Source organism: Macaca nemestrina, chromosome 12 (assembly GCF_043159975.1).
Source record: "Macaca nemestrina isolate mMacNem1 chromosome 12, mMacNem.hap1, whole genome shotgun sequence".
Lineage (NCBI taxonomy): Eukaryota > Metazoa > Chordata > Mammalia > Primates > Cercopithecidae > Macaca > Macaca nemestrina.
In genome coordinates, this window is record NC_092136.1 from 102,128,784 (window position 1) to 102,153,728 (window position 24,945).

The 24,945-nt window shown below is 39.1% G+C and overlaps 1 protein-coding gene across 12 annotated transcripts in view; it reads left to right on the forward strand.

Annotated features, from left to right (window-relative positions):
• Window positions 1-24,945, forward strand: part of LOC105493722 (Yes1 associated transcriptional regulator) — a 125,014-nt gene that overhangs the window by 61,163 nt on the left and 38,906 nt on the right. For 4 of the 12 annotated variants that reach the window (XM_011761584.3, XM_011761589.3, XM_011761586.3 and 1 more), the window contains exon 4: window positions 16,059-16,178. The exons of 4 other annotated variants lie outside the window; for them this stretch is intronic. In XM_011761584.3, coding sequence (XP_011759886.1) covers window positions 16,059-16,178 — 120 coding nt within the window. The remainder of the gene's footprint in view (window positions 1-16,058; window positions 16,179-24,945) is intronic. 4 more of the 12 variants (XM_011761585.3, XM_011761590.3, XM_011761588.3 and 1 more) reach the window with 1 other exon arrangement.

Below are 24,945 nucleotides of genomic sequence, written 5' to 3' on the forward strand. Positions count from 1 at the left end.
TATTATAAGATGGAAATTGTCAGTCTGAAGTCACAATATATGGGAAAAGACTATACTAACTGGAAGCCTATTAGCAATGAACTATAACAAATAAAGCCCACTTTGGGAGGCCGAGACGAGCGGATCATGAGGTCAGGAGATCGAGACCATCCTGGCTAACACGGTGAAACCCCGTCTTTACTAAAAAATACAAAAAACTAGCCGGGTGAGTGGGCAAACGCCTGTAGTCCCAGCTACTCAGGAGGCTGAGGCAGCAGAATGGCATAAACCCGGGAGGCGGAGCTTGCAGTGAGCTGAGATCCAGCCACTGCACTCCAGCCCGGGCAACAGAGCGAGACTCCGTCTCAAAAAAAAAAAAAAACAACAAAAAAAACCCAAATAAAGCCCAAAGTCAGAGCAATAAAGAGACAGAGACAGTGTACTTGACTAGTTACTCTCAGGCTTGTATTCCAAATATCTTTTTAAAAACTTTTTAAATAAAAGCACTTTTTTTTTTTTTTAAACAAAATTGCTGCTTTCTTTTTCCCATGTAGAAATTCAGGTAAAATAAGAGAAATGGCCCTATGAAATGGAGAAATAGCACAAGGAAAAACATAATAATCCAAAATCAATATAACCAATCCTTAAGAAGCTTGGTTTGTTTTATATAGCTTATGGCTTGATCTATTTGATGATTTAGTTCCTAAAAAATGATAATATAGAAACAACCACCATTTTTCTTACTTAAAACTATGGCCAATCCATTTCGTTTTAATAAAAGATGCCAATATGGAATATGAAGACTTAAAATTTTTCTTTTTGAAATAGAAAAAGTAATTCAATTATAATATCGAAGTTGCAGATGGCATTAGCTTGTAATTATTGTATCTACTCTAGTATGGGAGTTCTTCTGAAGTCTTTGTTAAACCCAGTGATGGCTGATAAATGGCACTTTTTAATCATCGCTCTTGACTTAGCTGCGTAATGAAGATGCCACTCATGTCAGGACAACTAATGGCTTTGGTTTGACTCTGGTGGTGAGAGCCTTTCACTTCCTCTCCACTGGGAATCACTCTGATGTTGTTTAATTCCAGTCATGATTTTTAAAGTATTAATTTCTTCATTCTTTCTTTAAAGAAACCCACATTCATTATGCTGAGATATGGGTATATAGTTACTTTGTTTTACAGTAGCTGCAGATCAGTATTTTTTTCTAATAGTGCCACATATTTTTAAAAGATTATTTCAATTTGAGAATCATGATTATCTACAATAACTGTCTAAATCTCAAATGTGTTGAGGAGTACTGTGTTTTGTATACATAGTTACATGCTTGATTATTCCAGATAAGGTAATTCTTTCCTGTCCTCTTTGCTTTACTTTAGAGATTATCTTCTAAAAAGGGGGAAACATATAGAAACTCAAGACTGTTGAGTGCTCTTGACTTGATCTTAGAGCACACATATCAAATATTTTTAAAAATTTACTAGAAACCTTTGAAGTAATCATTTGGGATAGTAAAGTTCATTTACATTTTGAGTGTTATTAAGATTTTCAAGTAGGCCAGGTGTGGTGGCTCACACCTCCCAAAGTGTTCCTGGCACTTTGGGAGGCCAAGGTGGGCAGATCACCTGAGGTCAGGAGTTCGAGACCAGCCTGGCCAACATGGTGAAACTCTGTCTCTACTAAAAATACAAAAATTAGCTAGGCATGGTGGTGGGTGCCTGTAGTCCCAGCTACTCAGGAGGCTGAGACAGGAGAATCATTTGAACCCAGGAGACAGAGGTGAGCCGAGATTGTACCACTGTACTTCAGCCTGGGAGACAGCCAGACTCCGTCTCAAAAAAAGAAAGTAATTTTAGATCCATGAGTATCATTTCTACCAGCTCTCTTAATAAAATGACTTATTACATATTGGGGCATAAAAATAGAAGTATTTGTGTTCAACTTTTCTTCAGTGATTATTTGTAGATTTTTGGAAACTTTGCTCAGTTTTGGAGTCGAGAGAATGAGAAAGAGTTTAAATTATTTCCATTTAAGAACCAGCTCAAATGCCTGTTTTATTCTCTTGATAAGTGTTGGAATATTATTTTTGTCTTTCCCACTGATTTCTAAATCCTTCTGGTTACTCTATTGCTACAATAATTTTATGACTCATAGGAGGAATATTTGTGTGAAAGATTAAGATGCTAATTCTTTAAAAATGATATTCATAGACTACCATATATAGGCAGCATAAGTGAAATAGAATAAATCTTGCAACAGTAGTCACAGTTTTCCAAGATAAGGTTTTCTTTTGATGTTAGTAAGGTAAGGAAATGGTAAAACTTATTTTAGGTTAAAATCTTAGTGACAGGTATTTATTTGAGCAGTCTGAAGTCTAAGTGTGCTATTTGTTTTTCCTTCAGTAAATCTTTACAGAAAGCTAGTCTTTCATAAATAAACTTAGTAAACTAACTCTAAGCCATTTCATTGAGTTAAAATCTAAAAGACTTAAGTGGCACTGAAGAAAGTCTGAAGAGTTGCATATTAGTGGGCTCTCTAAGCTTATACTTGACCTTTTCTTCTAGAAGGTTCTTAACAGCTATAACCTGACAAACAGGAAAATGATTTTTTAAACAGTTTCATAGTTTTACCTTGAGACAATTGTATTTTTCCCTTCTTAAATCATTCATTCAACAAATATCACATGCCCTGCTTTTTGCTATGCACTGTGATTGCAGAATCAAGCGAAGACAGACTTTTTGTATATTATCATTAAAAATGTTATGGCAGGGCTGGGCGTGGTGGCTCACACTTGTATTCCCAGCACTTTGGGAGGCCGAGGCAGGTGGATCACCTGAGATTAGGAGTTCGAGACCAACTTGGCCAACATGGTGAAACCCCGTCTCTACTAAAAATACAAAAAATTACCTGGGTGTGGTGGCATTCACCTGTAATCCCAGCTGCTTGGGAGGCTGAGACAGGAGAATTGCTTGAACCTGGGAGACACAGGTTGCAGTGAACTGAGATTGTGCCACTGCACCCCAGCCTGGGTGACAAGAGCAAAACAACTTCTCAAAACAAAAAACAAAAAAAACGAAGAATGTTATGGCAGATGTATGGTACTGAGTGCTGAGAAAGAGGAACACATGAGTCAGTAGTGCAAAGGGAGAACAGTGAAGACTTCTTTTTTTTGCGGGGGTGGGGGGACACAAGGTGTTGCTCCATCACCCAGGCTGGAGAGCAGTGGCACGATCACAGCTCACTGCAGCTTCACCTTCTTGGGCTCAAGTGATTCTCATGCCTCAGCCTCCCAAGTAGCTGGGGCTATAGGCATACACCACCAGGCCCAACTGTTTTTTGTTTTTGTTTTTTTTTTTTGGTAGAGACAAAAAAACAGTGGGGCATGGTGGTGTATGCCTATAGTCCCAGCTTTTTGGCAGCTTTTCTGAGGATTACATGTGTGAGCCACCGCACTCTGCTAAGACACCCTTAAGGAGGTTCATTGATTTCTTTATCCAATATTGAATATATACTATGTGCCAGGCATGGTTCTAAGTTATAAGAATGGATATACAATGAGTCAGATATTAAAAGTAGAAGAAAGAAAAATAGGCAAGTTATGGTCAGAGTGATTGACTGGGGATGGAGGGAGATGATAGCTTAGATTACCTTCTCTAATGTGGGCCTCTGTAATTGACATCTTTTGAGCAGAGATCTGAATGAACGGAGAGTGAGAGCCATGTGAATATCTGGGGAAGGGGGAGAATGTTCCATGCATAACACAACAACCAGTTCAAAGGCCCTGAGACATGTTTGGGGAACAGCAAAAAGGCCACTGCAGCATGAACAGATTCTGTGAAAGGCAGAATGGGGCTTCATTACAGAGGTGCTTGTAGGTTTTGAACAGAGGAGTGACATGGTATGAGTAACTTTTTAAAAAATAGGGAGACTTGTTGGAGGGCAGTTGCAGTAACCCAGGGAGAGGATGACCAAAGTGGTGGTGATAAAAGTGATTGGGCTCAGGACTTGAGTATTAGTGGACGAGTGGGAAGTTAAGTTAGAAGAAAAGGGAAGATAAAAATAGCTAGTAGATGAGCAGTTACTGAGCCCTGGAACCTCTAATGCCATATCGCTAGTGGTAAGAGGTGAGCGATGAGACTGAAGACCACCTCAGAATGGCTTTTTGTCATAAGCTAAGAAGTTTGAACCTTGTCCTGAAAATGTTGGGATACCATTAAAAATCTTCTTTAGGGGTCTTCCTCTATGGTTTTTTCCCTATTTTTATTATCTGCTCATTTGAATTTTGAAATCCAAATATCTCATTTTCTTATATTTAAAGCTACTTTCTTAGATATAGTATACATAAAAAAGTTTAATATATTATTGGAACAAAATGGTAGAACTGTTCTAAGAAAGAGTAGGGAACTGACATTTAAGCATACTGTGAACCATGACCTGTGTCACACACGTGCTTTGATTCTCTCAACAATCCATTGAGTATTCATCTCTGTTTTATAGATAAAGAAAGTGAGCATCAAGCAGGTTAAGGAATTTGCCCAAGGTTAGAAGGCTAATAAGTATTGGATCCAAGATTTGAGCCCAGGTCTGTCTGAATCTAAACCCTGTATAGTCTCTAAACTATACTGTCTTTCTAGAGTTGAGTATGAAACTAAAGTCATATAAATTTTATTTATAAGGTATCAAAGATTTTTTAAATCAAGTAACCCAATGAGTAGTACTTTTGCTATACTGTTAAAAGTTTGAGTTAATGGTAACTCTAGAAAAGGTTTAATCAAACAAGTGGTCCTTGTTAGTCTTTGGTATTCTAGAGTAGTGCTTCTTAATTTGTAATGTGTCAAGGAATTACCTCGGGATTTGTTCAAATGCAGTTCTTATTCAGTGGGTCTGATTTAGTAGGATTGGGACCTGAGATTCTGCATTTCTAACAAGTTTCCAGGTGATACTGATACTGCTGGTTAAAGGAGTACACAAATAGAATACTGTTGTATGGTTTAAACTTAAATCCATAGAAATATCATTAGAGATCGTTTTATCATTCTTATTTTAGGCTGGAATGAAACCTTTACTGAGTACCTAAATACAAATGAGTGGTTCCATCATTTCATGAGCTTTTATTTAATATAAAAACCCTGCAAAATAAATGTTATCTACTTTTCTTAAATCTATTATTTACAGGCCGGGTGTGGTGGCTGATCACGCCTGTAATCCCAGCACTTTGGGAGGCCAAGGCGGGCAGATCACGAGGTCAAGAGATCGAGACTGTCCTGGCCAACATGGTGAAACCCTGTCTCTACTAAAAATACAAAAATTAGCTGGGCATGGTGGTGCGCACCTGTAGTCCCAGCTACTCGGGAGGCTGAGACAGGAGAATCACTTGAACCCGGTAGGCAGAAGTTGCAGTAAGCCAAGATTGCGCCACTGCACTCCAGCCTGGTGACAGAGTGAGACTCCGTCTCAAAAAAAAAAAAAAAAATTTGTTATTTATAAAGTCACAAACTAAGTTTCTGAGAGATTGCAACTTGACAAAGACCAATCATACTTTCCCACAGATAGGCTCTTAATCATGCCAGCTTAGCAAACTTTGGTTGTATTTGAAAGCAGTGCTAAGTCCTAGGGATACAAAGACAAAAAAGTCAGTGTCTCTACTTCGAGAGCTTAGAGTCTGTTGAGAACAGAAGGATGCAGTCTAATGATTGGGGTGTAGAACATTCTCCCCTTTCCCCAGATATTCACATGGCTCTCACTCTCAGTTCATTCAGATCTCTGCTCAAAAGACGACAATTACAGAGGCCCGCACTGGAGAAGGTAATCTAAGCTATCATCTCCCTCCATCCCCAGTCCATAACTCTGACCATAACTTGCCTATTTTTCTTTCTTCCACTTTTAATATCAGAGAGGCATCTGCTATAAAGGGGACATAAATATAGTGGTTGGGGCACCAGTATGCTGGTGCTAGAATGCAGGTAAGTAGTAGTGCCAGAATTCCAATCTAAGCCTTCATATGTATGGTCCAGAGTTTCATCTTATTCTACCACACTGCCCATTGTAATCCAGAAGGGGCTTGGATTCATCAGCGTGTTCTAGTAGTTTGGCAGAAGAATCTTCTAGTTACCTATAGGACACAGGTGAACCTGAACTCAGGACAGGGTGGGCAGGATGGGTTAGCCACCACACTCTTATATTTGTTTGCCAAAGCTTATTTTCATCAGTATGTTTATAGTATCGTTAGTTTGGGAGGCCAAGGCGGGTGAATCACCCGAGGTCAGGAGTTTGAGACCAGCCTGACCAACATAGTGAAACCCTGTCTCTACTAAAAATACAAAAATTTGCTGGGCATGGTGGTACACCCCTGTAATCCCCGGCTACTTGGGAGGCTGAGGTGGGAGAATTGCTTGAACCTGGGAGGTGGAGGCTGCAGTGAGCCGAGGTCGCGCCACTGCACTCCAGCCTGGGTGACAGAGCGAGACCTTGTCTCAAAAAAAACTTACTTCTTTCACCAAAACTTGATGTGTAGACTGCCTTTTCTTCAGTGAATGTGTTTATTTTCCCATATTCAGCTTATCGAAGCTACAAAATAAGTTAGTGATAATAATACAGTCATGTGTTGCTTAATGACTGGGGTAAGTTCTGAGAAATGGGTTGCTGGGTGATGTTATCATTGTATAAACATCATAGAGTATGCTTACACAAACCTAGGTGGTATAGCCTGTTATACACACCTAGACTCTATGATATAGCTTATTGCTCCTAGGCTACAAACCTGGACAGCATGTTACCATACTGAAAACTGTAGGCAATTGTAACACAATGGTAAGTATATGTGTATCTAAATATGTCTAAACATAGAAGAGGTAATGCACTATGACATTACCTTATGACAGCCATGAAGTCTCTAGGTGACAGGAATTTTTCAGCTCTATTATAAGTTTCTGGGATCACCATTCTACATGTGATCCATCATTGACTGAAATGTCATTATGCAGCAAATTTGTATATGACTTTTTCCATTGCGTCTGCCTAAAAATCTTAGTAGTGTGGGCAGAACTTGATTAGGGATTGTTTACGGCATATATCATCAAACATGAATTTCAGATATTTATGTTTATGGAAGACTCCTTTGTAAAGAAAACTAAAGAATCAGAGGTGATACATTTTAGTTCCTATTTATTTTGAAAACCAAAAGTTGGCACAAATTGCAGACCAAAGTATCACAAACTACTAACAAGGCAGTAGTTTCTAATCAATGTTGCTATCTTTGTCCTGAGCAACCTTGCAGAATTGTACATTCCCACTCATAAAAAATGGAGAACTTTTTCCTGATATTCTAGGGCAGAGTGATAAGTTTTTCTTCTCATAATTCCACGTAGCTTATAGTTAAACTCAGTGTAGAAGAGTGATGAACACAAGACAGTACGTACTGTATTCAAGAAATCAGAACAGGTGCAATTTCAATTTATAGGTGGGGAAGAGTTTTACTAGTGGGACGAATTGGAGAAAAGCTTCACAAAGATACGGCATAAGAATAGAGTAGAATTGGGTCGGGCACAGTGGCTCACACCTGTAATCCCAGCACTTTTGGAGGCCGATGTGGGCGGATCACGAGGTCAGGAGTTTGAGAACAGCCTGGCCAACATGGTGAAACCCCATCTCTACTAAAAATAACAAAAGTTAGCCGGACGTGGTGGTGCATGCCTATAATCCCAGCTACTCAGGAGGCTGAGGCAGGAGAATCACTTGAACCCAGGAGGCGGAGGTTGCATTGAGCTGAGATCACGCCGTTGCACTCCAGCCTGGGCAACAGAGTAAGACTGTCTCAAAAAGAGAGTGAGTAGAATTTCAGTGGGTTGAAAACAGTGGAGGCTAGGAAGACACAGGCTTTGGGGTGGACATACTGAGAATGTATGGAGGTGGAAAGTGCATGGCACTGCTAGGTACTGGAAAGACGGGAGTGAACAAGCCATGCGACTTGGAAGACTGAATGAATTACTAAAGTGATAGAATCATCTTACCAGAGAGAAAACAACTGATGAAGTAGGAGAAGAAACTGTATGTAGACAAGTTATTAGGAAGAAGTGACATTCAGAGTGGGAAGGGATGAGAGGGAGTTAGCTAAGCAACAAAGGTGGAGAGAAGAGTTCCTGAAGGGAGCAGCTGCACTTGTGAAGGTCCTGGAGGTGGGAGAGGAGATGTTTGAGGAACTGAAAGAAGATTGAATGAGGAGGGATGTGAAATGATTGTGGAGGAATAGATAGAGCCTGGCATGTTGGATGCTTTCAGTACTGAAGCAGTGCTATATAATGCCTGACTGTAGAGGATAACCTGCTAAAAATTTGCAAATTTTCCTTTAGGGAGCTGAGCCTTGAGTCAGAGGACTTCCTCCTTAGAGGAGGTGAGGTAAGATGATCATGTGGCTGTGGTATACACAGAGTTTAATGTTGAGTTGAATAAGACCAATTTGGAAGTTACTGCTAAAACTTCGTCATGGAAATGTGAAAATTTCAAGGTCAAGAAATCGAGACCAGCCTGGCCAACACGGTGAAACCCTATCTTTACTAAAAATATAAAAATTAACCAGCCGTGGTGTTAGGCACCTGTAGTCCCAGCTACTCGGGAGGCTGAGGCAGGAGAATCGCTTGAACCCAGCAGGCAGAGGTTGCAGTGAACCAAGATTGTGCCATGGCACTCTAGCCCGGCGACAGAGTGAAACTCAGTCTCAAAAAAAAAAAAAAATTATGTGAAAGTTTTATTTGAGGGACAAATGGAAATGACATTTTAAAGTAAACCCCACTCAAAATATAGGAATACATGTGAGGTGTCAGATGTCCAGTTGGAAGAGAAAAACTAATATTGACCCTGCGAGAGGCATTAAAGATATGGAAGTCATTTACATGAATATGACAAGCCATGGGATTTCATGAAAATTCCAAGAAAAGAGGATTAAAAAAAAACACAGCATGTGATTACTGTTTGTCATACTTGTGGCACAGTATGCAAGAGCATGGTTTCTGGAGAGCCCAACTATCAAGGTTTGAATCTCACTCTGCCACTTACCAGTTGGGCTGAATGATCCTGTACAAGCTAACTTTTCTTTGCCTTAGATTCCTCATCTGTAGAGTGGGTGTAATAATAGTACCTCCATCATAGGGTTGTTAAGTGAGTTAATATTTGCTTGCAAAGAAGTTAGGAAAAGTGCCTTGTATATAGTAAGAACAGTTTGTGAATCATAAATACATGAGATCAGACTTTCAAAACAAGCATCAGGCAAAGTGTTAGAATTGAGTTCTTTTAAAAGGTCATTGAATCTACTTTTCCAGCTACACTTGTTACTTTTTAAGGAAACTACTTGATAATCCTGTACTTTGTACCACTCATCAGGGTGTGTTTAGTATAAACTTCAGTGTCCTGGGTGACTTCTTTATTCCCAAATTGTGGGTCAGGTGACAAGGGAAGGTTGGTCGTCTAACTCGTGGTGTAGTTAATCAAGACTTTCCTGTTTGAATAGACATGGCAGATGGTTTTAGTTAGTCATTACTAATGCAAGAAGGTCCTTAGGCAAGAACAGGAAGTTGATGGTGAGTCACCTTCAGTATTATGACATGGAGTATTTGTTTTTAAAATATCACAGGGAGTTGGTTTTTGCTGTAGTAGCTAAGTTGTCAATCAAGTAATACTAGTAGTAAATCTTACATAAAAACTTGCTTCCTTCAAGTTTAAGTAATTCTGATTTATGAATTATTTTATATATTGCCTACTACTCTGTTTTTGCTTATCCTGATTCAAATTTCTCACCCTGTGTCAATCTAGTTTTGTGTAGCTATGAAGGAATAACTGAAACTGAGTAATTTATAAAGAAAAGAGGTTTAATTTAGCTCATAGTTCTACAGGCTGTATAGGAAGCATGGTGCCAGCGTCTGCTTCTGGTGAGGACCTCAGGAAGCTTACAATCCTAGCAAAAGGCAAGTGGGAACCAGTGTGATACACAGTGAGAGAGAGGGTGCAAGAAAGTGAGCGAGAGAAGTCCCAGGCTTTTAAACAACCAGATCTCAGGTGAACTGAATGAGAACTCATTTATGACCAAGGGGATGGTGGGAAGCCATTCATGAGGGACCCCACCCCTCACCAGGCCCCACCTCCAACTTTGGGAATCCCATTTCACTATGAAATTTTGGAGGGGACAGACATCCAAACTATATCACCCTCTTTACGTCTCATTAAAATGCTGGCCTGTTTCTCTCTTCCTTTTTGCTATAGGGCCTACTTTTAATCTTTCCTTCTAAAGAAGGCTTTGGTGTGGTGGTCAGGCATGATAGCCCAGCCTTAAAGCTTCCACATATTTTTCGTGTCTAAGGGCCCAGCTTTCGAGTGTGTAAAAGTTAATTGGGGTGAAAATGTGTATTACCCATTCTGACCAGTGTAGAGGTTGTCATGAGTTTGGGGGATTGGAATTACTGTTCAGTAATGGTAATCCCCTTTAAGTATTACCTATTTGACCCTTTACTGGTTGAAATGATGAAAGTTTTTCTGGTAGATTCTTAACCCTAAAAACAAAGTGAACTGTTTATTCTGCCCCATCCACACGTAGTAGCCTCTTCATGCTTTCCCCTGCCTGGAATGCCCATGCCCAGAATGTCACATGTTTGGCTAGGAATGCATTTAGGTCAAAGCTTACAGGTCACTTCCTGCCCTTCTTTTGATCTGCTTTTCTAAAAATCTGTTTCCCATTTTTCTTTTTCTTTCCCATTTTTCATTTTTCTTTCTTTCATGCATGCTGCTTTATTTTTGCTGCCCTTTTCATTAGCCGGCATTGTACTGTCTTCTGTCTAGAACATAAATTCCATCAGATAGGGGCTATGTTTTTTATTGCTGCATCTCCAGGGCCTGAATATAGTAGGAACTCAATAAATACTTGTTGAATAGAAGTATTCGCTATATCCCTGTCCCTTCAGTTCACATGACACATTAAAATAATGTAGAAATTGAGCTTACGTAGAAAGAATGAAACAGAGTATTTTGTTTTACAAGCATAAACAAAGGATTTTAATTGAATTTCATTTTGATTACATTCATTTCAGCCAACGTTTATTCTATTTTTTTTTTTCTTTTTGAGATGGAGTCTTGGATCCGTTGCCCAGACTGGAGTGCAGTGGCACAATCTCAGCTCACTGCAACTTCCACCTCCCGGGTACAAGATATTCTCTTGCCTCAGCCTCCCGAGTAGCTGAAACTACAGGTGTGCGCCACCACACCCGGCTGATTTTGCAGTTTTAGTAGAGATGGGGTGTCACCATGTCACCATGTTGGCAGGCTGGTCTTGAACTCCTAACCTCATGATCCTCCCGCCTCAGCCTCCTAATCTATTTCTAATTAGTAGGTCTTATGCTGGACAAAAATGGAAAATGCAAAATATATACTCCTGTGTTCAGGAATTTCACAGTCTAGCCAGGGAGAAAACATGCATAATGAAAATACTGAATGATAAATGCTATGACATAGATATAAACAAAATTTTTTACTAGCACAGAGAAAGAACTCTTCATCTGTGTTGAGGAAGTGAAAAGTTCTCAACTAAAAATTGTTTGAAGCTAAATGCCCAGTAGTAATTCTCGGCCAGGCATGGTAGCTCGCACCTGTAATCCCACCACTTTGGGAGGTCGAGGTGGGAGGATCTCTTGAGCTCAGGAGTTCGAGACCAGCCTGGGCAATATAATGAGACCACATCTCTACAGAAAAATTTAAAAAATAGCTGAGTGTGGTGGTGTGCACCTGTAGTCCTAACTCCCCAGGAAGCTGAGGCAGGAGGTCGCTTGAGCCCAGGAGTTCGAGGCTGCAGTGAGCCGGGTTGGCACCACTGCACTCCAGCCTGGGTGACAATGAGACCCTGTCTCAAAAAAAGTAAAATAATAATAACTCCCATGGGAATTAAAAAAAAAAAAAAAAGTACTGCCCTTTTGGTGCCTGTTTTGTCATGGTAGATTTGCCTATTCCTAGCAGATGTGGCTGTGTACTATTCCCAGACCTGCAGGGCTTCATAGATTTGTCTCCAAACTGCCTAAAATGAATAGACGTGGTTGTGTATAACTCAGATAATAAGAAATACTTCTGTACTAGCTGAAGAATTCTAAGTGGTTGTGTTTTGTTTGTTTGTTTTTGTTGTTGTTTTTTGAGACAGAGTCTCACCCTGTCGCCCAGACTGGATAGGGTGCAGTGGCGCGATCTCAGCTTACTGAAACCTCCACCTCCCAGATTCAAGTGATTCTCCTGTCTCAGTCTCCTGAGTAGCTGGGATTACAGGCCCTTACCACCACACCCAGCTAATTGTTTTATATTTTTTAGTAGAGACGGGGTTTCACCATGTTGGTCAGGCTGGTCTCAGACTCCTGACCTCGTGATCCCCTGCCTTGGCCTCCCAAAGTGCTGGGATTACAGGCATGAGCCACCGTGCCCGGCCTTAAGTGGTGGTTTTAAATCAGTGGTTCTCAAAGTGTGTTCCTTAGACCAGCATCAGCATCACGTGGGAATTTTCAGGCCCAGCCCCTGGCCTGCTGAATCAGAAAGTATAGGGGTAGGGCTCAGCAACATGTGTGTTAACAACCGCCCCAGGTGATTCTGATGAATATTTATAGCACATTACAATCAGAATATAAATTGAACATAAAGGCATCCTAAATTTATTTCGATCAAGCCCCTGTGGTCTCCTCTTGCATTTATTTTTGTGGGAATCCTACATTTCGCCCCTTGGACTTAACCTTACTGCATCCTAACCCTAGCCCAAACAGGTGATTGAAACACATTTTCACTAAGTGTGACTTGTTTCACTTTCAGAAAACATACCACTTTTTGCTTTCTCTCCTTTTCATGGTTATTCAACAGTTAGCTTGGTTTAGGAGAATGACTTGGAATCCTGCATTAAGAATCAAGTCACTGAATTTCTTCTAAGGACCACTTGACCAAAAATTATTTTTTTGTGAATAAAGCCTGGATCTGTATTGTTTCATTAACACTGGAAGATTTGTTTCTTTTCAGTTTTCTCTATCTTAATTCTATAACAAAGATAATGTGGTGAAAAGTTACATAAAGGTGATCTTTTCTAGTCTATTGCTTGCCTTTGGTGAGCAGCTTTCTTTCAGTATAAAGAAAGTATCCTATTTTGGGCCATTTCTTTCCACATAACATTATATTTTTACCCAGAGAGTACTAAATGAAAGATAAAATGAATATAAAGCATTATTTTATATTTGGTATATATATGTTGGTATAAATGTTAATTGCAAATAGTATATATTCTACATGATTTTAAGCTTACAGAAAGTTCAAAGTATTACTTAAAAGGCAGGACATTCATTCTTCCATCAAACATTTATTGAGCAGCTATTCAGGTATTAGCCTACAAGCTTGTAAAGATGAATGACTTGAACATTGCCAGGAGAATACATGTCAACAAGTAATTACAACTCTACCTGTTAAGTGGTCATGGAGAATAGAAGAGGAAAGTAATTTCTGTCTGAGGTAATCCGGCTTCATCAGCCGGAAAGGCTGAATTAAAGAAGTGACATCTGAGCTCTCTCTTGCAGGATGACTAAGAGTTTAGGAGGTACAGAGTACGTGTGATAATGGGAGCGGCATATACAAGAAGATGGCATGATTTTGTGGAAAGTTGGTGGGAAAACTGGGTATCTGAAGAAGACTTCAGAAGTGAGTCCAGCTAGTAAAGAATTTAGGCATTTTCCTCTTGATAGAGAGCAATGGGAATGTGTTTTAGTCAGAATGAATGACATGTATAAAAATTTGATTCGAAAATATTTTAAGAAGAGAAACCCCTGGTGACTGTTTGATAGAGGACCCTGGAATGAGAAGAGATGAGAATCCAGTTACTGAGGAAGTGGTCAAAAAAGAGAGCTGGTAAGTATTGATGGCTGAGGTCTCTGAGATGGACTGGGACAGACCCATCACAGAGAATATAAGTGGAATTTACAAAATGAAGTGAGTGGAGCAGGTAGGGAAGGTTGGTTTGTATCCAAGATATCTCTTGTGGCTCTCATTCAGACAGCTAAGGTGGAGAATAATGCTGGTGTGTGTGTGTGTCTGTATGTGTGTGTTTGTGTGTGTGTGTTTAAACCACACATAGGAAATCCATATATTCAAGCAGGTTTGAAAGCTATGATGAGATCTTTTGGGGGTTGTTGAGTTGAGGCTCCCAAAGGCATTCGGTGACTGCTGTTGACTTGTTCATCACCAGATACAGTCACATGGTATTTTCAGTACCTAAAAATTTGAAATACAGTTAGTTGTTTTGCAAAAGCATTTTATAATTCAGCCATTTTACAGTTAAAGATAGTAGCAAACCATTAATATTCAGTTTTGGAGTTCTGTCTTTCTGGGAAGAAAATAGAGCGCAAAATGACAGTGAAAACTGGTGGGAAAAGGTTTGATATACATGTGTTAAACAGGTTTGCTTGTCATTCACCCTCTAGTAAACTTGGGATGTGTACAGCAAATTCTACCTCTGGACTTGGTTAGCAGTGTATACTACACATCCAGGACTGAAGGAGAGCCTTCCTTTTAAGGATTCTAGGCAAAGAGAAAACTAATTCCACACGTCTGCATTTCCTAACAGGATTTTACCCCATCAAAGTAGACCTTTGAAAATGCAGCTGCAGATTGATCTGTTCCTAATACAAACGAAACTGGCCTAAAATTAGGATTTTGGGTCCCATGGGCCTTGTGTGAGTGGTCAGTTTAACCAAAGTTACTTACTCAACATCACCCACGAGACTGGTGTGGACTGCCAATACAGGAAGAAGGGAATTGTTCTGTTTGTGCATAGGAGGCATACTTAGGCTCTGGTCATCTGTGGGAGATGAATGAAAAGAAGTATAGTTGTGAAGAGCAGTCAGTGGGTTAGGAATCACACTGCCTGGGTTTATCCTTCCTGATACTAACTAGCTTTGTGATCTTGTACCAGACTAATCAACCTGGCCCTTTGTGCCTCAATTTCCTCATTAGAATAAGTAGTAGTACTTCTTATGTCATTTGTTACTGTAAGGATTAAATGAATTAATGTACATAATATATAAGAACAGTGACTAGCACAAGATAAGTATTCAACTCGTGTTAGTCCACAGAAGAAAAAATTTTAGCCATGTACTGACTATCCCAGTTTGTATCTCCTGCCCTGCCTCTTTTGATACCTTTTGGAAATGGGAACTGGGGGAGTTGGGAGGGACAGGGAAATAAGGAGATATTATGTTTGAATACTTTAGTAATTTATTCTGGGCCTCTCTTTTCATTGCTGTTACCTTCCAAGAGCAATTGTCTTAACTTGTCTATTCCCATAAAGATAGGAAAGTCCTTTTAGAGTTAACTGTATTCTTTAGTCCTGTCTCTCAACTGATGATTCCTTAATGTTTGCCTTCCAACAACTTTAGCACTTATCTTGCCTCCTCACAATCCTCCAACAAGCTTAGACTTCAAACTGCAACCCCCACCCGTTAGCAATTTCTGGTCTGCTTAACAATAAGCTTTGTTTGGACTGTAGTTTTCTGTCTTAAAGTGTTCTTGGTGTCAGCCAGTCACATAAAACATGGAAATAAATGGAGCTTGGCTGTCTTAGCTAAAGTGTGCTTTATATTAAATAGAATGTTTATGAGATTTTTGATGTTCTAAAAATACTTGCATATATTTCTTATTAATGAACCTTGGCGTTCCTAGGAAGGTATTGTCACAGAACTGATTGGATTGGGTGGTAGTTTCTGAGCTGCAAACTCTTCCGTGTCCTGGGTTAACAGTAATAATAATTATTTGGGCCATGACTTCCAAAAGGATTTTTTGGAGAAAATTTTTTTTTCTTCATCTCTGTGTTGAGGAATGTTCATTTTATTATTTGGTGGTTTCTTTTTAGTGGAGAAGAAGCAGGTATATAGGTTTACCTTTCTTCTCTGAACACAGCCTTAAATATGTTTCAATGAATTGTTTTATGTTAAGATGTGTTTTCTTTTTAAATTAGTACCCCCTCCCACTTTTTTTAGGTACACCAAATAAAAACCGTGATTTTTTTTTTTTTTTCTGTATTATAGGTCCTCTTCCTGATGGATGGGAACAAGCCATGACTCAGGATGGAGAAATTTACTATATAAACCATAAGAACAAGACCACCTCTTGGCTAGACCCAAGGCTTGACCCTCGTTTTGGTAAAGGTTCATCTCAAAACCTTTTTAGATGCTTTTGGTTACTAATTTTTTTTTTGTATATATACTTGGGAAAGCACATTTAAATACAATTGCATTGCTTTATAGTATTAAAAAATGACCCTGCCCACCCAACGTTTACCAGTAGAGTTTTTATCCTTCTCATTGGAAACTTGAGAAGTTTAGATCTTAATCAGATTTTTGGGGCTCCTCAGGTTGGGATTGGGGAATGTCGTAATGGCCAACTAACCAGAAATCACTTGTTCCTTTCACATTATGGGAGAAACACAGTGATCATATTTAAAATGATTTTTTTTAGCTGCAGTAATAATCAGGCTGTCATGCAGCACCTCAGACCAGGAATACCAGCTTTTGTCAGTGACCTGATGTCTGCTTGTGCTTAGCTTCTGAGAGTGATGAGTACCATCCCATGCCTGGGTGTTACAGTGTTTCCCATCCTAAGGGGGAAAATGGCACCCCAGAAATGGCCCAGTGAAAGCATTTTGCCCCCTCTTCTGTCTCTCTCAAAAAATAAATGTTCTTTTTTCCTTCATTCAGAAAACAAAAAGCCATAGTCCCCTCCAGATTAATAAATCACATTTGCACAAAGGAACCCCTCCCCTTCCAAATGTGTACATTTTTATAAGAGTATACCAGTTCTTCAGTGCTTTTTTAAAAAGAGAGAGAGTGTGTGTGTGTGTGTGTGTGTTAAAGTGTTTTCAGTTCTTCTTTTGGGTTTTTGAGATATTTTTCCAAGGCCGTGGAATATGCATCTAAAAAAGAGCAGATAATTGTGGTTTTGAAGCTTCATCTTGGACTAGATGCAGCTAAATGAAAACAATGTGCAGATCACTGAATAGGTCAGACTGAGGGGACTCGGAACCTTTGAAGCTTTACAGGGTTTGACCTAACACCAACTGCGGGGCCCTTATGGGAAAGAGGAGTTAACTCTGTGAATGCCATCAAAACACAACCCGGCGGCGGGCGGAAAGAAAAAAACTCTATCTGGAGTTGGTTGGATAAAATAGCTTCCCCATCAGGAACATTATGAGCAGTTATTTTTTTGTCTTATATATACCTTTAAAAAAAAAAATTCAAGTTTGCCCCAAACTGACTGAACCCCCCATTCAAGCTAAGTCAATCGTAGGGTCAGGGCAGTGATGCCTTTTTGACAGATAACCGTTTTGGCTTAAATACTAGCCTTTTAAGCTTTGAGACCTGTTTGGGTGTTAAAAAAGTAATGCAGTATGTTAATAATTTGCAACTGCAGTTTCTTTTTACTATTTGAATTAGCCCTTGTGGTTGGAACAGGAAACCAAGTAAGATAGAGAATTTAATAAATACGGCCATTTGTATGGACTGAAACAATAACAGCCATGTTTCCTTAAATTATCTCTAATGAAATGAATTCAGTTTCTCCACATTTTGGAAATTCTAAAGAATGGTGTTGCAGAATTTTTTCCCTGACATAAGGTTATGAAAGATGATGACGAACGCTTTACCAACTGCAGAGATGAGGAATTAGAACAAAGCTTTTTAAAGAAAAAAAATTTTTCCGTTAGAACAGTGAAATAAAACAACTTTTCTGTAAGCTTAAGTAGATCTATTGATTACACACACAGCTTGGTCTTTTGTTTTAAGAGGAGGAGGTACTTAAAAAAAAAACACTCCCACCCCTCCAGCATGTTATGTACACATAGGCGTACAATGAGATGTGCCCAGAAAAACTTTCATAAAATTCTCTTACTGCATTTAGCTTCCCTTTTTGGGCCCACCGTGTGTGTATTCCAGACAGCCTTGACAATATGCCAAAGCTTTTTATTTTGTGGCCCGACTTTTAATCTGTTCCAGACCTTTTCACTCAGAGAGCTCAAGTGTAACTGAAGGGGGGCAGGAAAGAAGAAAACGTGTGGGTTTCTCTGATCTAGAGTGACAGCAAATAGAGACAAGCTGTTAGCTGCTGGATTTGAAGTTTTCCTTGAAATCAAAAGTTCTGCATAGTGGATTATGTTTTATCTCTGCCAAAGATATATAAACTATCCACTTATTTCTGACCCTTTGAGCCATGCAAACACAAACAAATGGTGTAGGATATTGCTTTCATGGTTGTGGAGTTTGCTTTTCTGTATTCTTCAAATCTGTGTTGAAATATTTGTCAATTCTTAACTTAAATCAAGTAGATGTGTGTCTTTTGGCATCTTAGAATGGGAGCTAAGCCCCTAGAGAAGCTTAATCTTACCTCCTTCAAACATCAACCCGTTTTATATTTTTATTTATCAGATGCTTCCAGGTTAATTATATTTAGAATACAGTGATTTGCTTTAAGATTAACCGTATTTAGTAATTACACTTCCTGTGCTGCATAATAACGTTTCAGTGAGTGGCAGACCACATATATAATCGTGGTCCTATATGATTCTAATCCTGTGTTTTTACTGTACCTTTTTTATGTTTAGATACACAAATACTTACCGTTGTGCTACGGTTGCCTACAGTGTTGAGCACAGTAGCAGGCTGTACAGTTTTATAGCTTAGGGGCAATAGGCTATACCTTACAGCCTAGGCATGCAGTAGACTCTACCATCTAGGTTTGTGTCAGTACTCTCTAAGATGTTTGCACAATGACAGAATTGCCTCATGATCCATTTCATAAAGCGTATCCTGGTTAAGTGACACATGACTATATTTATAGTGTCAGTCCTTCACATCTCACATGAAATTAATAAGTTATCTATGTAATTTTAGGGAATCAAAGAGTAATCTGTTGTAGATTGGGTTTTTTATATGATTCATTTTCTTTAACATTTAAAAGCTATTTAATATTTTAATTTTAGAAAATTCATTAGTAATTTATAGTAAATCATGAAGTGACATCAAATGGCAATAAGGATGCACTGATGTTTGTTGAGTTTTAAGAAAAATAGGGCTTTGTTTTTTTTGAGTCATATTAGGAATGTTTTTACTCTTTGTTCAAGAAAATGGATCCTTGAGTATTATGCAAGCCGTTAAATTATTTCATATAAACACATAGGAGATGATTTTTTTTCCTGGAGATTTTGTACTGGCAAACATCAGGTTTAAACATCACCTTGTATGTTGTAGATCTGCTATTTTATATAATGTAATCATGGACATTTTCCAGTAAAAGGCCTAATGAAATCACAATGAAATTATAATTGCTGTTCAGAATGAAAAAAGATCTTTAAAACACTAACAGTTGATAAACTATCTTTTATGTAATGTTATTTTCCCTATTGTTTATATTATAAAAAGATGTATTAAAATATTGTTACCAATCTGTGTTTTAGAAAATAAGTACTGATGGCACCACTGGGATAAATATATTTGGTGTAAACAAAATATTGGAGCCAGAGATTTGGGGAAAATATTGGAGGCAGAGATTTGCGGGGAAAAATTATACCTTTGAATTTTAAAGCAAGTGATAAACAGTCTAGAGTGACAAAAACAGAATATTTAATTCCTAACTACAGTTCTATGCACAGAAATTCTATGTGTAGAAATGTCAGCGGTATTAAGCCTCATATGTTGCTTTTGGGTCCTTTGTTTCAGTTTCCCAAAACTTGCTATCTGTGCATATGCATACACGTATGTGTATGTGTTAATATAATGTCTTGAAATAAATAAAAAGGATAAGTAAAATACAAATACCTATATGCAGTTTATTAAACTAAGACTAAAGCCGAAAGTTGTTCACATTTTTCTCATCGGAGTTAAGTATTTGGCATTAATAATTAAATATCTATAAAAATTGTGAGACATTCATTAACATTTTTTCTTTTTTAAGCTGAATATTTCTGTTGTTAAAAATAATATTTTCCTTTTGATGAAAATACACCTAGCAACCAACTCAATAACTAAGAATCCATCCTATTAGTGTTGAGGGAAATCTACTGAAGTCTCTAGAAACCAAATTTGTAACTTCATTAATGGAGTCTTGAGTAAAGAGAATGTCAGCATCTAATTATTTCAATTTTATCAAAGCAAGTCTCTTGATAGCCATATGCTAAAAATAAGGTGTTTTTGTTTTTTGTTTTGTTTTGTTTTGAGGTTTGGGGCTTTTTTCCCCCTTATCAGCTCTTTTAAGTCTTTCCTGGTTATCCTGGGCTGTCAGTATTTGGTTACGGACTCTATTAATTACTTAGCGTACAGAGGAAAAGATGTGTGTTTTAGGTAAAAAGAGCTATTGCTAACTAAAAATTATTAACAGATGGCCAGGTGCGGTGGCTCATGCCTGTAATCCCAGCACTTTGGGAGGCCAAGGTGGATGGATCACTTGAGGCCTGGAGTTCCAGACCAGCCTGGCCAACATAGTGAAACCCCATCTCTACTAAAAATAGAAAAAAATAGCTGGGAGTGGTGGGGCACACTTGTAGCCCCAGCTACTCAGGAGGCTGAGGCATGAGAATCACTTGAATCCAGGAGGCAGAGGTTGCAGTGAGTGGATATTGTGCTACTCTACTCCAGCTTGGCCACCAGAGTGAGATGCTGTCTCAAAAAATTAAGAACAAACATAAAAATTAGTAACAGGCCGGAGGCAGTGGCTCACGCCTGTAATCCCACCACTTTGGGAGGCCGTGGCGGGCAGATCACTTTAGGTAAGGAGTTCGCGACCAGCCTGGCCAACATGGTGAAACCCTATCTCTACTAAAAGTGCAAAAATTAGCCAAGCGTGGTGGCACACGCCTATAGTCCCAGCTGCTTGGGAGGCTGAGACACTGAAAATCGCTTGAACCCGGCAGTGAGCTAAGATAGTGCACTGCGCTCTAGCCTGGGAGACAGAGTGAAACTCCATCTCAAAAGCTGAGGCAGATGGATCATAAGGTTAGGAGATCAAGACCATCCTGGCCAACATGGTGAAACCCCGTCTCTACTAAAAATACAGAAATTAGTGGGCTGGTGGCACGTGCCTGTAGTCCCAACTACTCAGGAGGCTGAGGCAGGAGAATCGCTTGAGTCTGGGAGGCAGAGGTTGCAGTGAGCCAAGATCTTGCACCACTGCACTCCAGCCTGGGCAACAGAGCGAGACTCCATCTCAAAAATATATATATATAAACCGATAAAACTCACAAAATTTGGCCCTCGTAATGATTCCTCTAATCGTTATTTCAGTGGGGAGAATGCTACTCTTCTGAGCACTGCAGAACATCCACACAGCCATTGTGATTCCTCGGACCACCAACACTGTTTTGTTTTTTTTTTTAATGCTAGGAGAGTTAGGGAATATTGTCTAAAGTCTGAGCTCCTCTGAGATCCAGGGAGATTATACCCAAGGTTATATAGTTAAGTGACAAAACTGAAATTTGAATTTATCTTTTGATACCTAGAATTTATAAGAAATTTAGATTGAATGCAGTTAATCTTTCAGAAATACCTACTAATGCTGATACATGAAAATTTGAGAGGGAGAAAAATAGTGGGTAATGCACTTGCTTCTTGTATTGTGACTCATCTTGAATAAATTACCCAAAGATAATGAGTTTTTCTTTTCTTTCTTTATTCTGTCTTTCTTTCTTTCTTGGAGACAGGGTCTCACTTTCATTGCCCAGGCTGGACTGCAGCATGGCTCAATCTCAGTTCACTGCAGCCTCAATTCCTGGGCTCAAACAAGCCTCCTACCTCAGCTTCCTGTGTAGCTGGGACTACAGGCATGTCCCACCATGTCCTGCTAATTTTTTTTGTATTTTTAATAGAGATGGGGTTTTGTCATGTTGCCCAGGCTGGTCTCAAACCCCTGGGGCTCAAGCAGTCCGCCTGCCTGTACCTCCCAAAGTGCTGGAGTTACAGGCGTGAGCCACTGGGCCTGGCCAAGTTTCTAATTACATAAGAGAATTTAAAATCTCTGATTGGAACAGACTTGAAAGGCATCTGGTTGAATTATTTACCCAATTCATGCCTCACCAATCTCAGCTTTGACCTTTCCTTTTACTAGTTTACTTCATTATGGTGTAGCCCATTCTACTTAAGGAAAATTCTAATGACCACAAAGTTTATGTTTCTTGATTACCCAAAAATTTACTTCCTTTCACATGTGTGAATACAGCTCTAATCCCAGCAGTGTTGTCTTCTAACTGTGGTTTTTCTGGTTTTTCATGTGTTCAGAGTTCTCTGTTCTTTATCAGTTTACTCACTTCCTCTGGATGTCCTGCATTTTGCTAGTGCTTCTTTAAGTGTTATATTCTGTAGTGTTTCGTATGTACATTATCCTGTGAGAAAAATAGTTATGGCATTGCTCTGACCTGTCATTTTCAGTGCCCTCCAGAAATCTTTTTTCCATCTGCAGTAGAGGCTAGCATCTCTTTTCCACATGGTAGTTACAACAATGTACTTGATTCAACTGAATTAAATTGGGATGTAGAAAAAGTTACCTTCTCAGTTGGAAATCAAGAGACCCAAGTTCTGCTATCACAATGTAACCAACTGGATCAGAAAGATACCTAAATTCTCTTGACTTATTTTGACTCATCTGTAAAATGTGACTGGATTAGACTGGATGCTTTTAAGAATATTTCCAGTTTTTAACAGAATGCAATATGCTCAGAAACCGCTTTGGACCCTTGCTTAAGGTTACTTCTCAATAGCCTTTTTGATTTGAGTGCATTGAGGTTTCAGAGATACTTTTGAACTATTTATTGCACCATTTAAGTTTAACTTTGGTCCTCTGGTCACAGTGTGGAATTACTTTTGAAGAGGAGACAGGGAAATCTTCCAACCTTTAATCTAAAGATAAGCCTTATCACATGGTTGAGTATGTCCAGGCAAACAAATCTGATGGGGGGTGTGGGAAGTGCTGAGCTGAATAGTTAAGCTTTGTCCACACTCTCAAACTCTTGGAAGCATATGGGAGTTTAAACATGTTCATGTTAGCAAAGTTCAGCTTTATTGCCTTAAAGATGATGCCTTGTTGGTACACTTTGTTTCCAAAGTTTAAAACTCCCATAAAGTTGCCATGACAGAAAGTCTAATGTAAGCAGATTTGAAGCCTAGTTCCAGGCCATGTGCTTAGCAAAACCTGATTAAAGACATACTAATAGAGATTGTTACTAATTATTGCCCTCACTACATTTCCTTTTTCCTTCAAAAGCAAGCATTTGCTGAAATGAATGCTTTAATACAAAAGATTGTAGAATATATTTCAAAATTAGTTGCACACTTGAGCTCTGCAGTTTTGTTTTAAAATTTTATGTTAAATTCAATAGGATATATTCTAAAAAGTAAACAACTTTAGGTGTGTATTCGTCTGTCCAGTATGTCTCAAGTATGTTTTGTAAAATTTCGCTGTTCCTTTTCAAAATGTTTTATTTTTTATCTAAAAATAAATACTTTGGTTAGCTAGGGAAAAGATCCAGTAAGATAATGCCAAAATAGTTTATCAATTACGGTAAGCAATCTCTCCTGTACTAACCAAGGCTGAGTAGACATGTGTTAAGGAGGATAAACTAATAGGTAGTTTCTACTTGATTAATATTTCATTGATGCCATTAGTTAATTATACAATGAAGAAACGTTTTTGTCTTTGTTTACAAAATGAGTACATTGTTCATACTGGATTTTTTTAAACATGAAAGTTGAAGACCACCAGCGTCACTGAGATGATAGTTTAAACTAGTGCCTTATTCGTGTTATTAAAGTCCCTATCAAACACACTCAAAAAACCTTACATAGTTTTTTTTTTTTTTTTTTTGAAACAGAGTCTCGCTCTGTTGTCCAGGCTGGAGTGCAGTGACGCAATCTTGGCTCACTGCAAACCTCTGCCTCCCGAGTTCATGCCGTTCTCCTGCCTCAGCCTCCCGAGTAGCTGGGACTACAGGCACCCGCCACCACACCCGGCTAATTTTTTGTATTTTTAGTAGAGATGGGGTTTTAGCGAGGATGGTCTCGATCTCCTGACCTTGTGATCCGCCCACCTCTGCCTCCCGAAGTGCTGGGATTACAGGCGCGAGCCACCGTGTCCAACCCCTTACATATTTTTTAAAAGAAAACTGTTTTTTAGGCCGGGCGCGGTGGCTCAAGCCTGTAATCCTAGCACTTTGGGAGGCCGAGACGGGCGAATCACGAGGTCAGGAGATCGAGACCATCCTGGCTAACACGGTGAAACCCCGTCTCTACTAAAAAATACAAAAAACTAGCCGGGCGAAGTGGTGGGCGCCTGTAGTCCCAGCTACTCGGGAGGCTGAGGCAGGAGAATGGCTAAACCCGGGAGGCGGAGCTTGCAGTGAGCTGAGATCCGGCCACTGCACCCCAGCCTGGGCGACAGAGCGAGACTCCGTCTCAAAAAAAAAAAAAAAAAAAAAAAAAAAAAAAGAAAACTTTTTTAAGTTATAGTTGTAGTAACTCTGTATTAACAGCAAGCATCTTATATGCCAGAAAAGAAGAGGCATTTGGTGTTGCTTGCTCCTTTTTGTACCAACCCAAAGATTCAGATAGAAGAAAAAAAAGAGATTATAGAATTATTGGAAAGGTCAAATTTCTGTTGAAAAGTAATTGGAGTGATTTAGAAGGAGAGTGGTTCAGATTCTGTTTTGTTTTGTTTTATACTCATTTTGTTCTGCTACCCTAGTTGCTAAGGTCATTTTAGAACTCGTTCTGGACTGGCTTCAGCTTGGAGATTCTCCTGTGCATTACTAATAGCATCCTCCTAACTAGGGAGAGAAACTATTTTAGGATTTATTTATGCTACAAAAGTTTGGGTGCCATTTACGTGCCAGGCACTATGCTAGCCATGGGTGGGGAGGAACATGCTACTAAACAAGTAAAT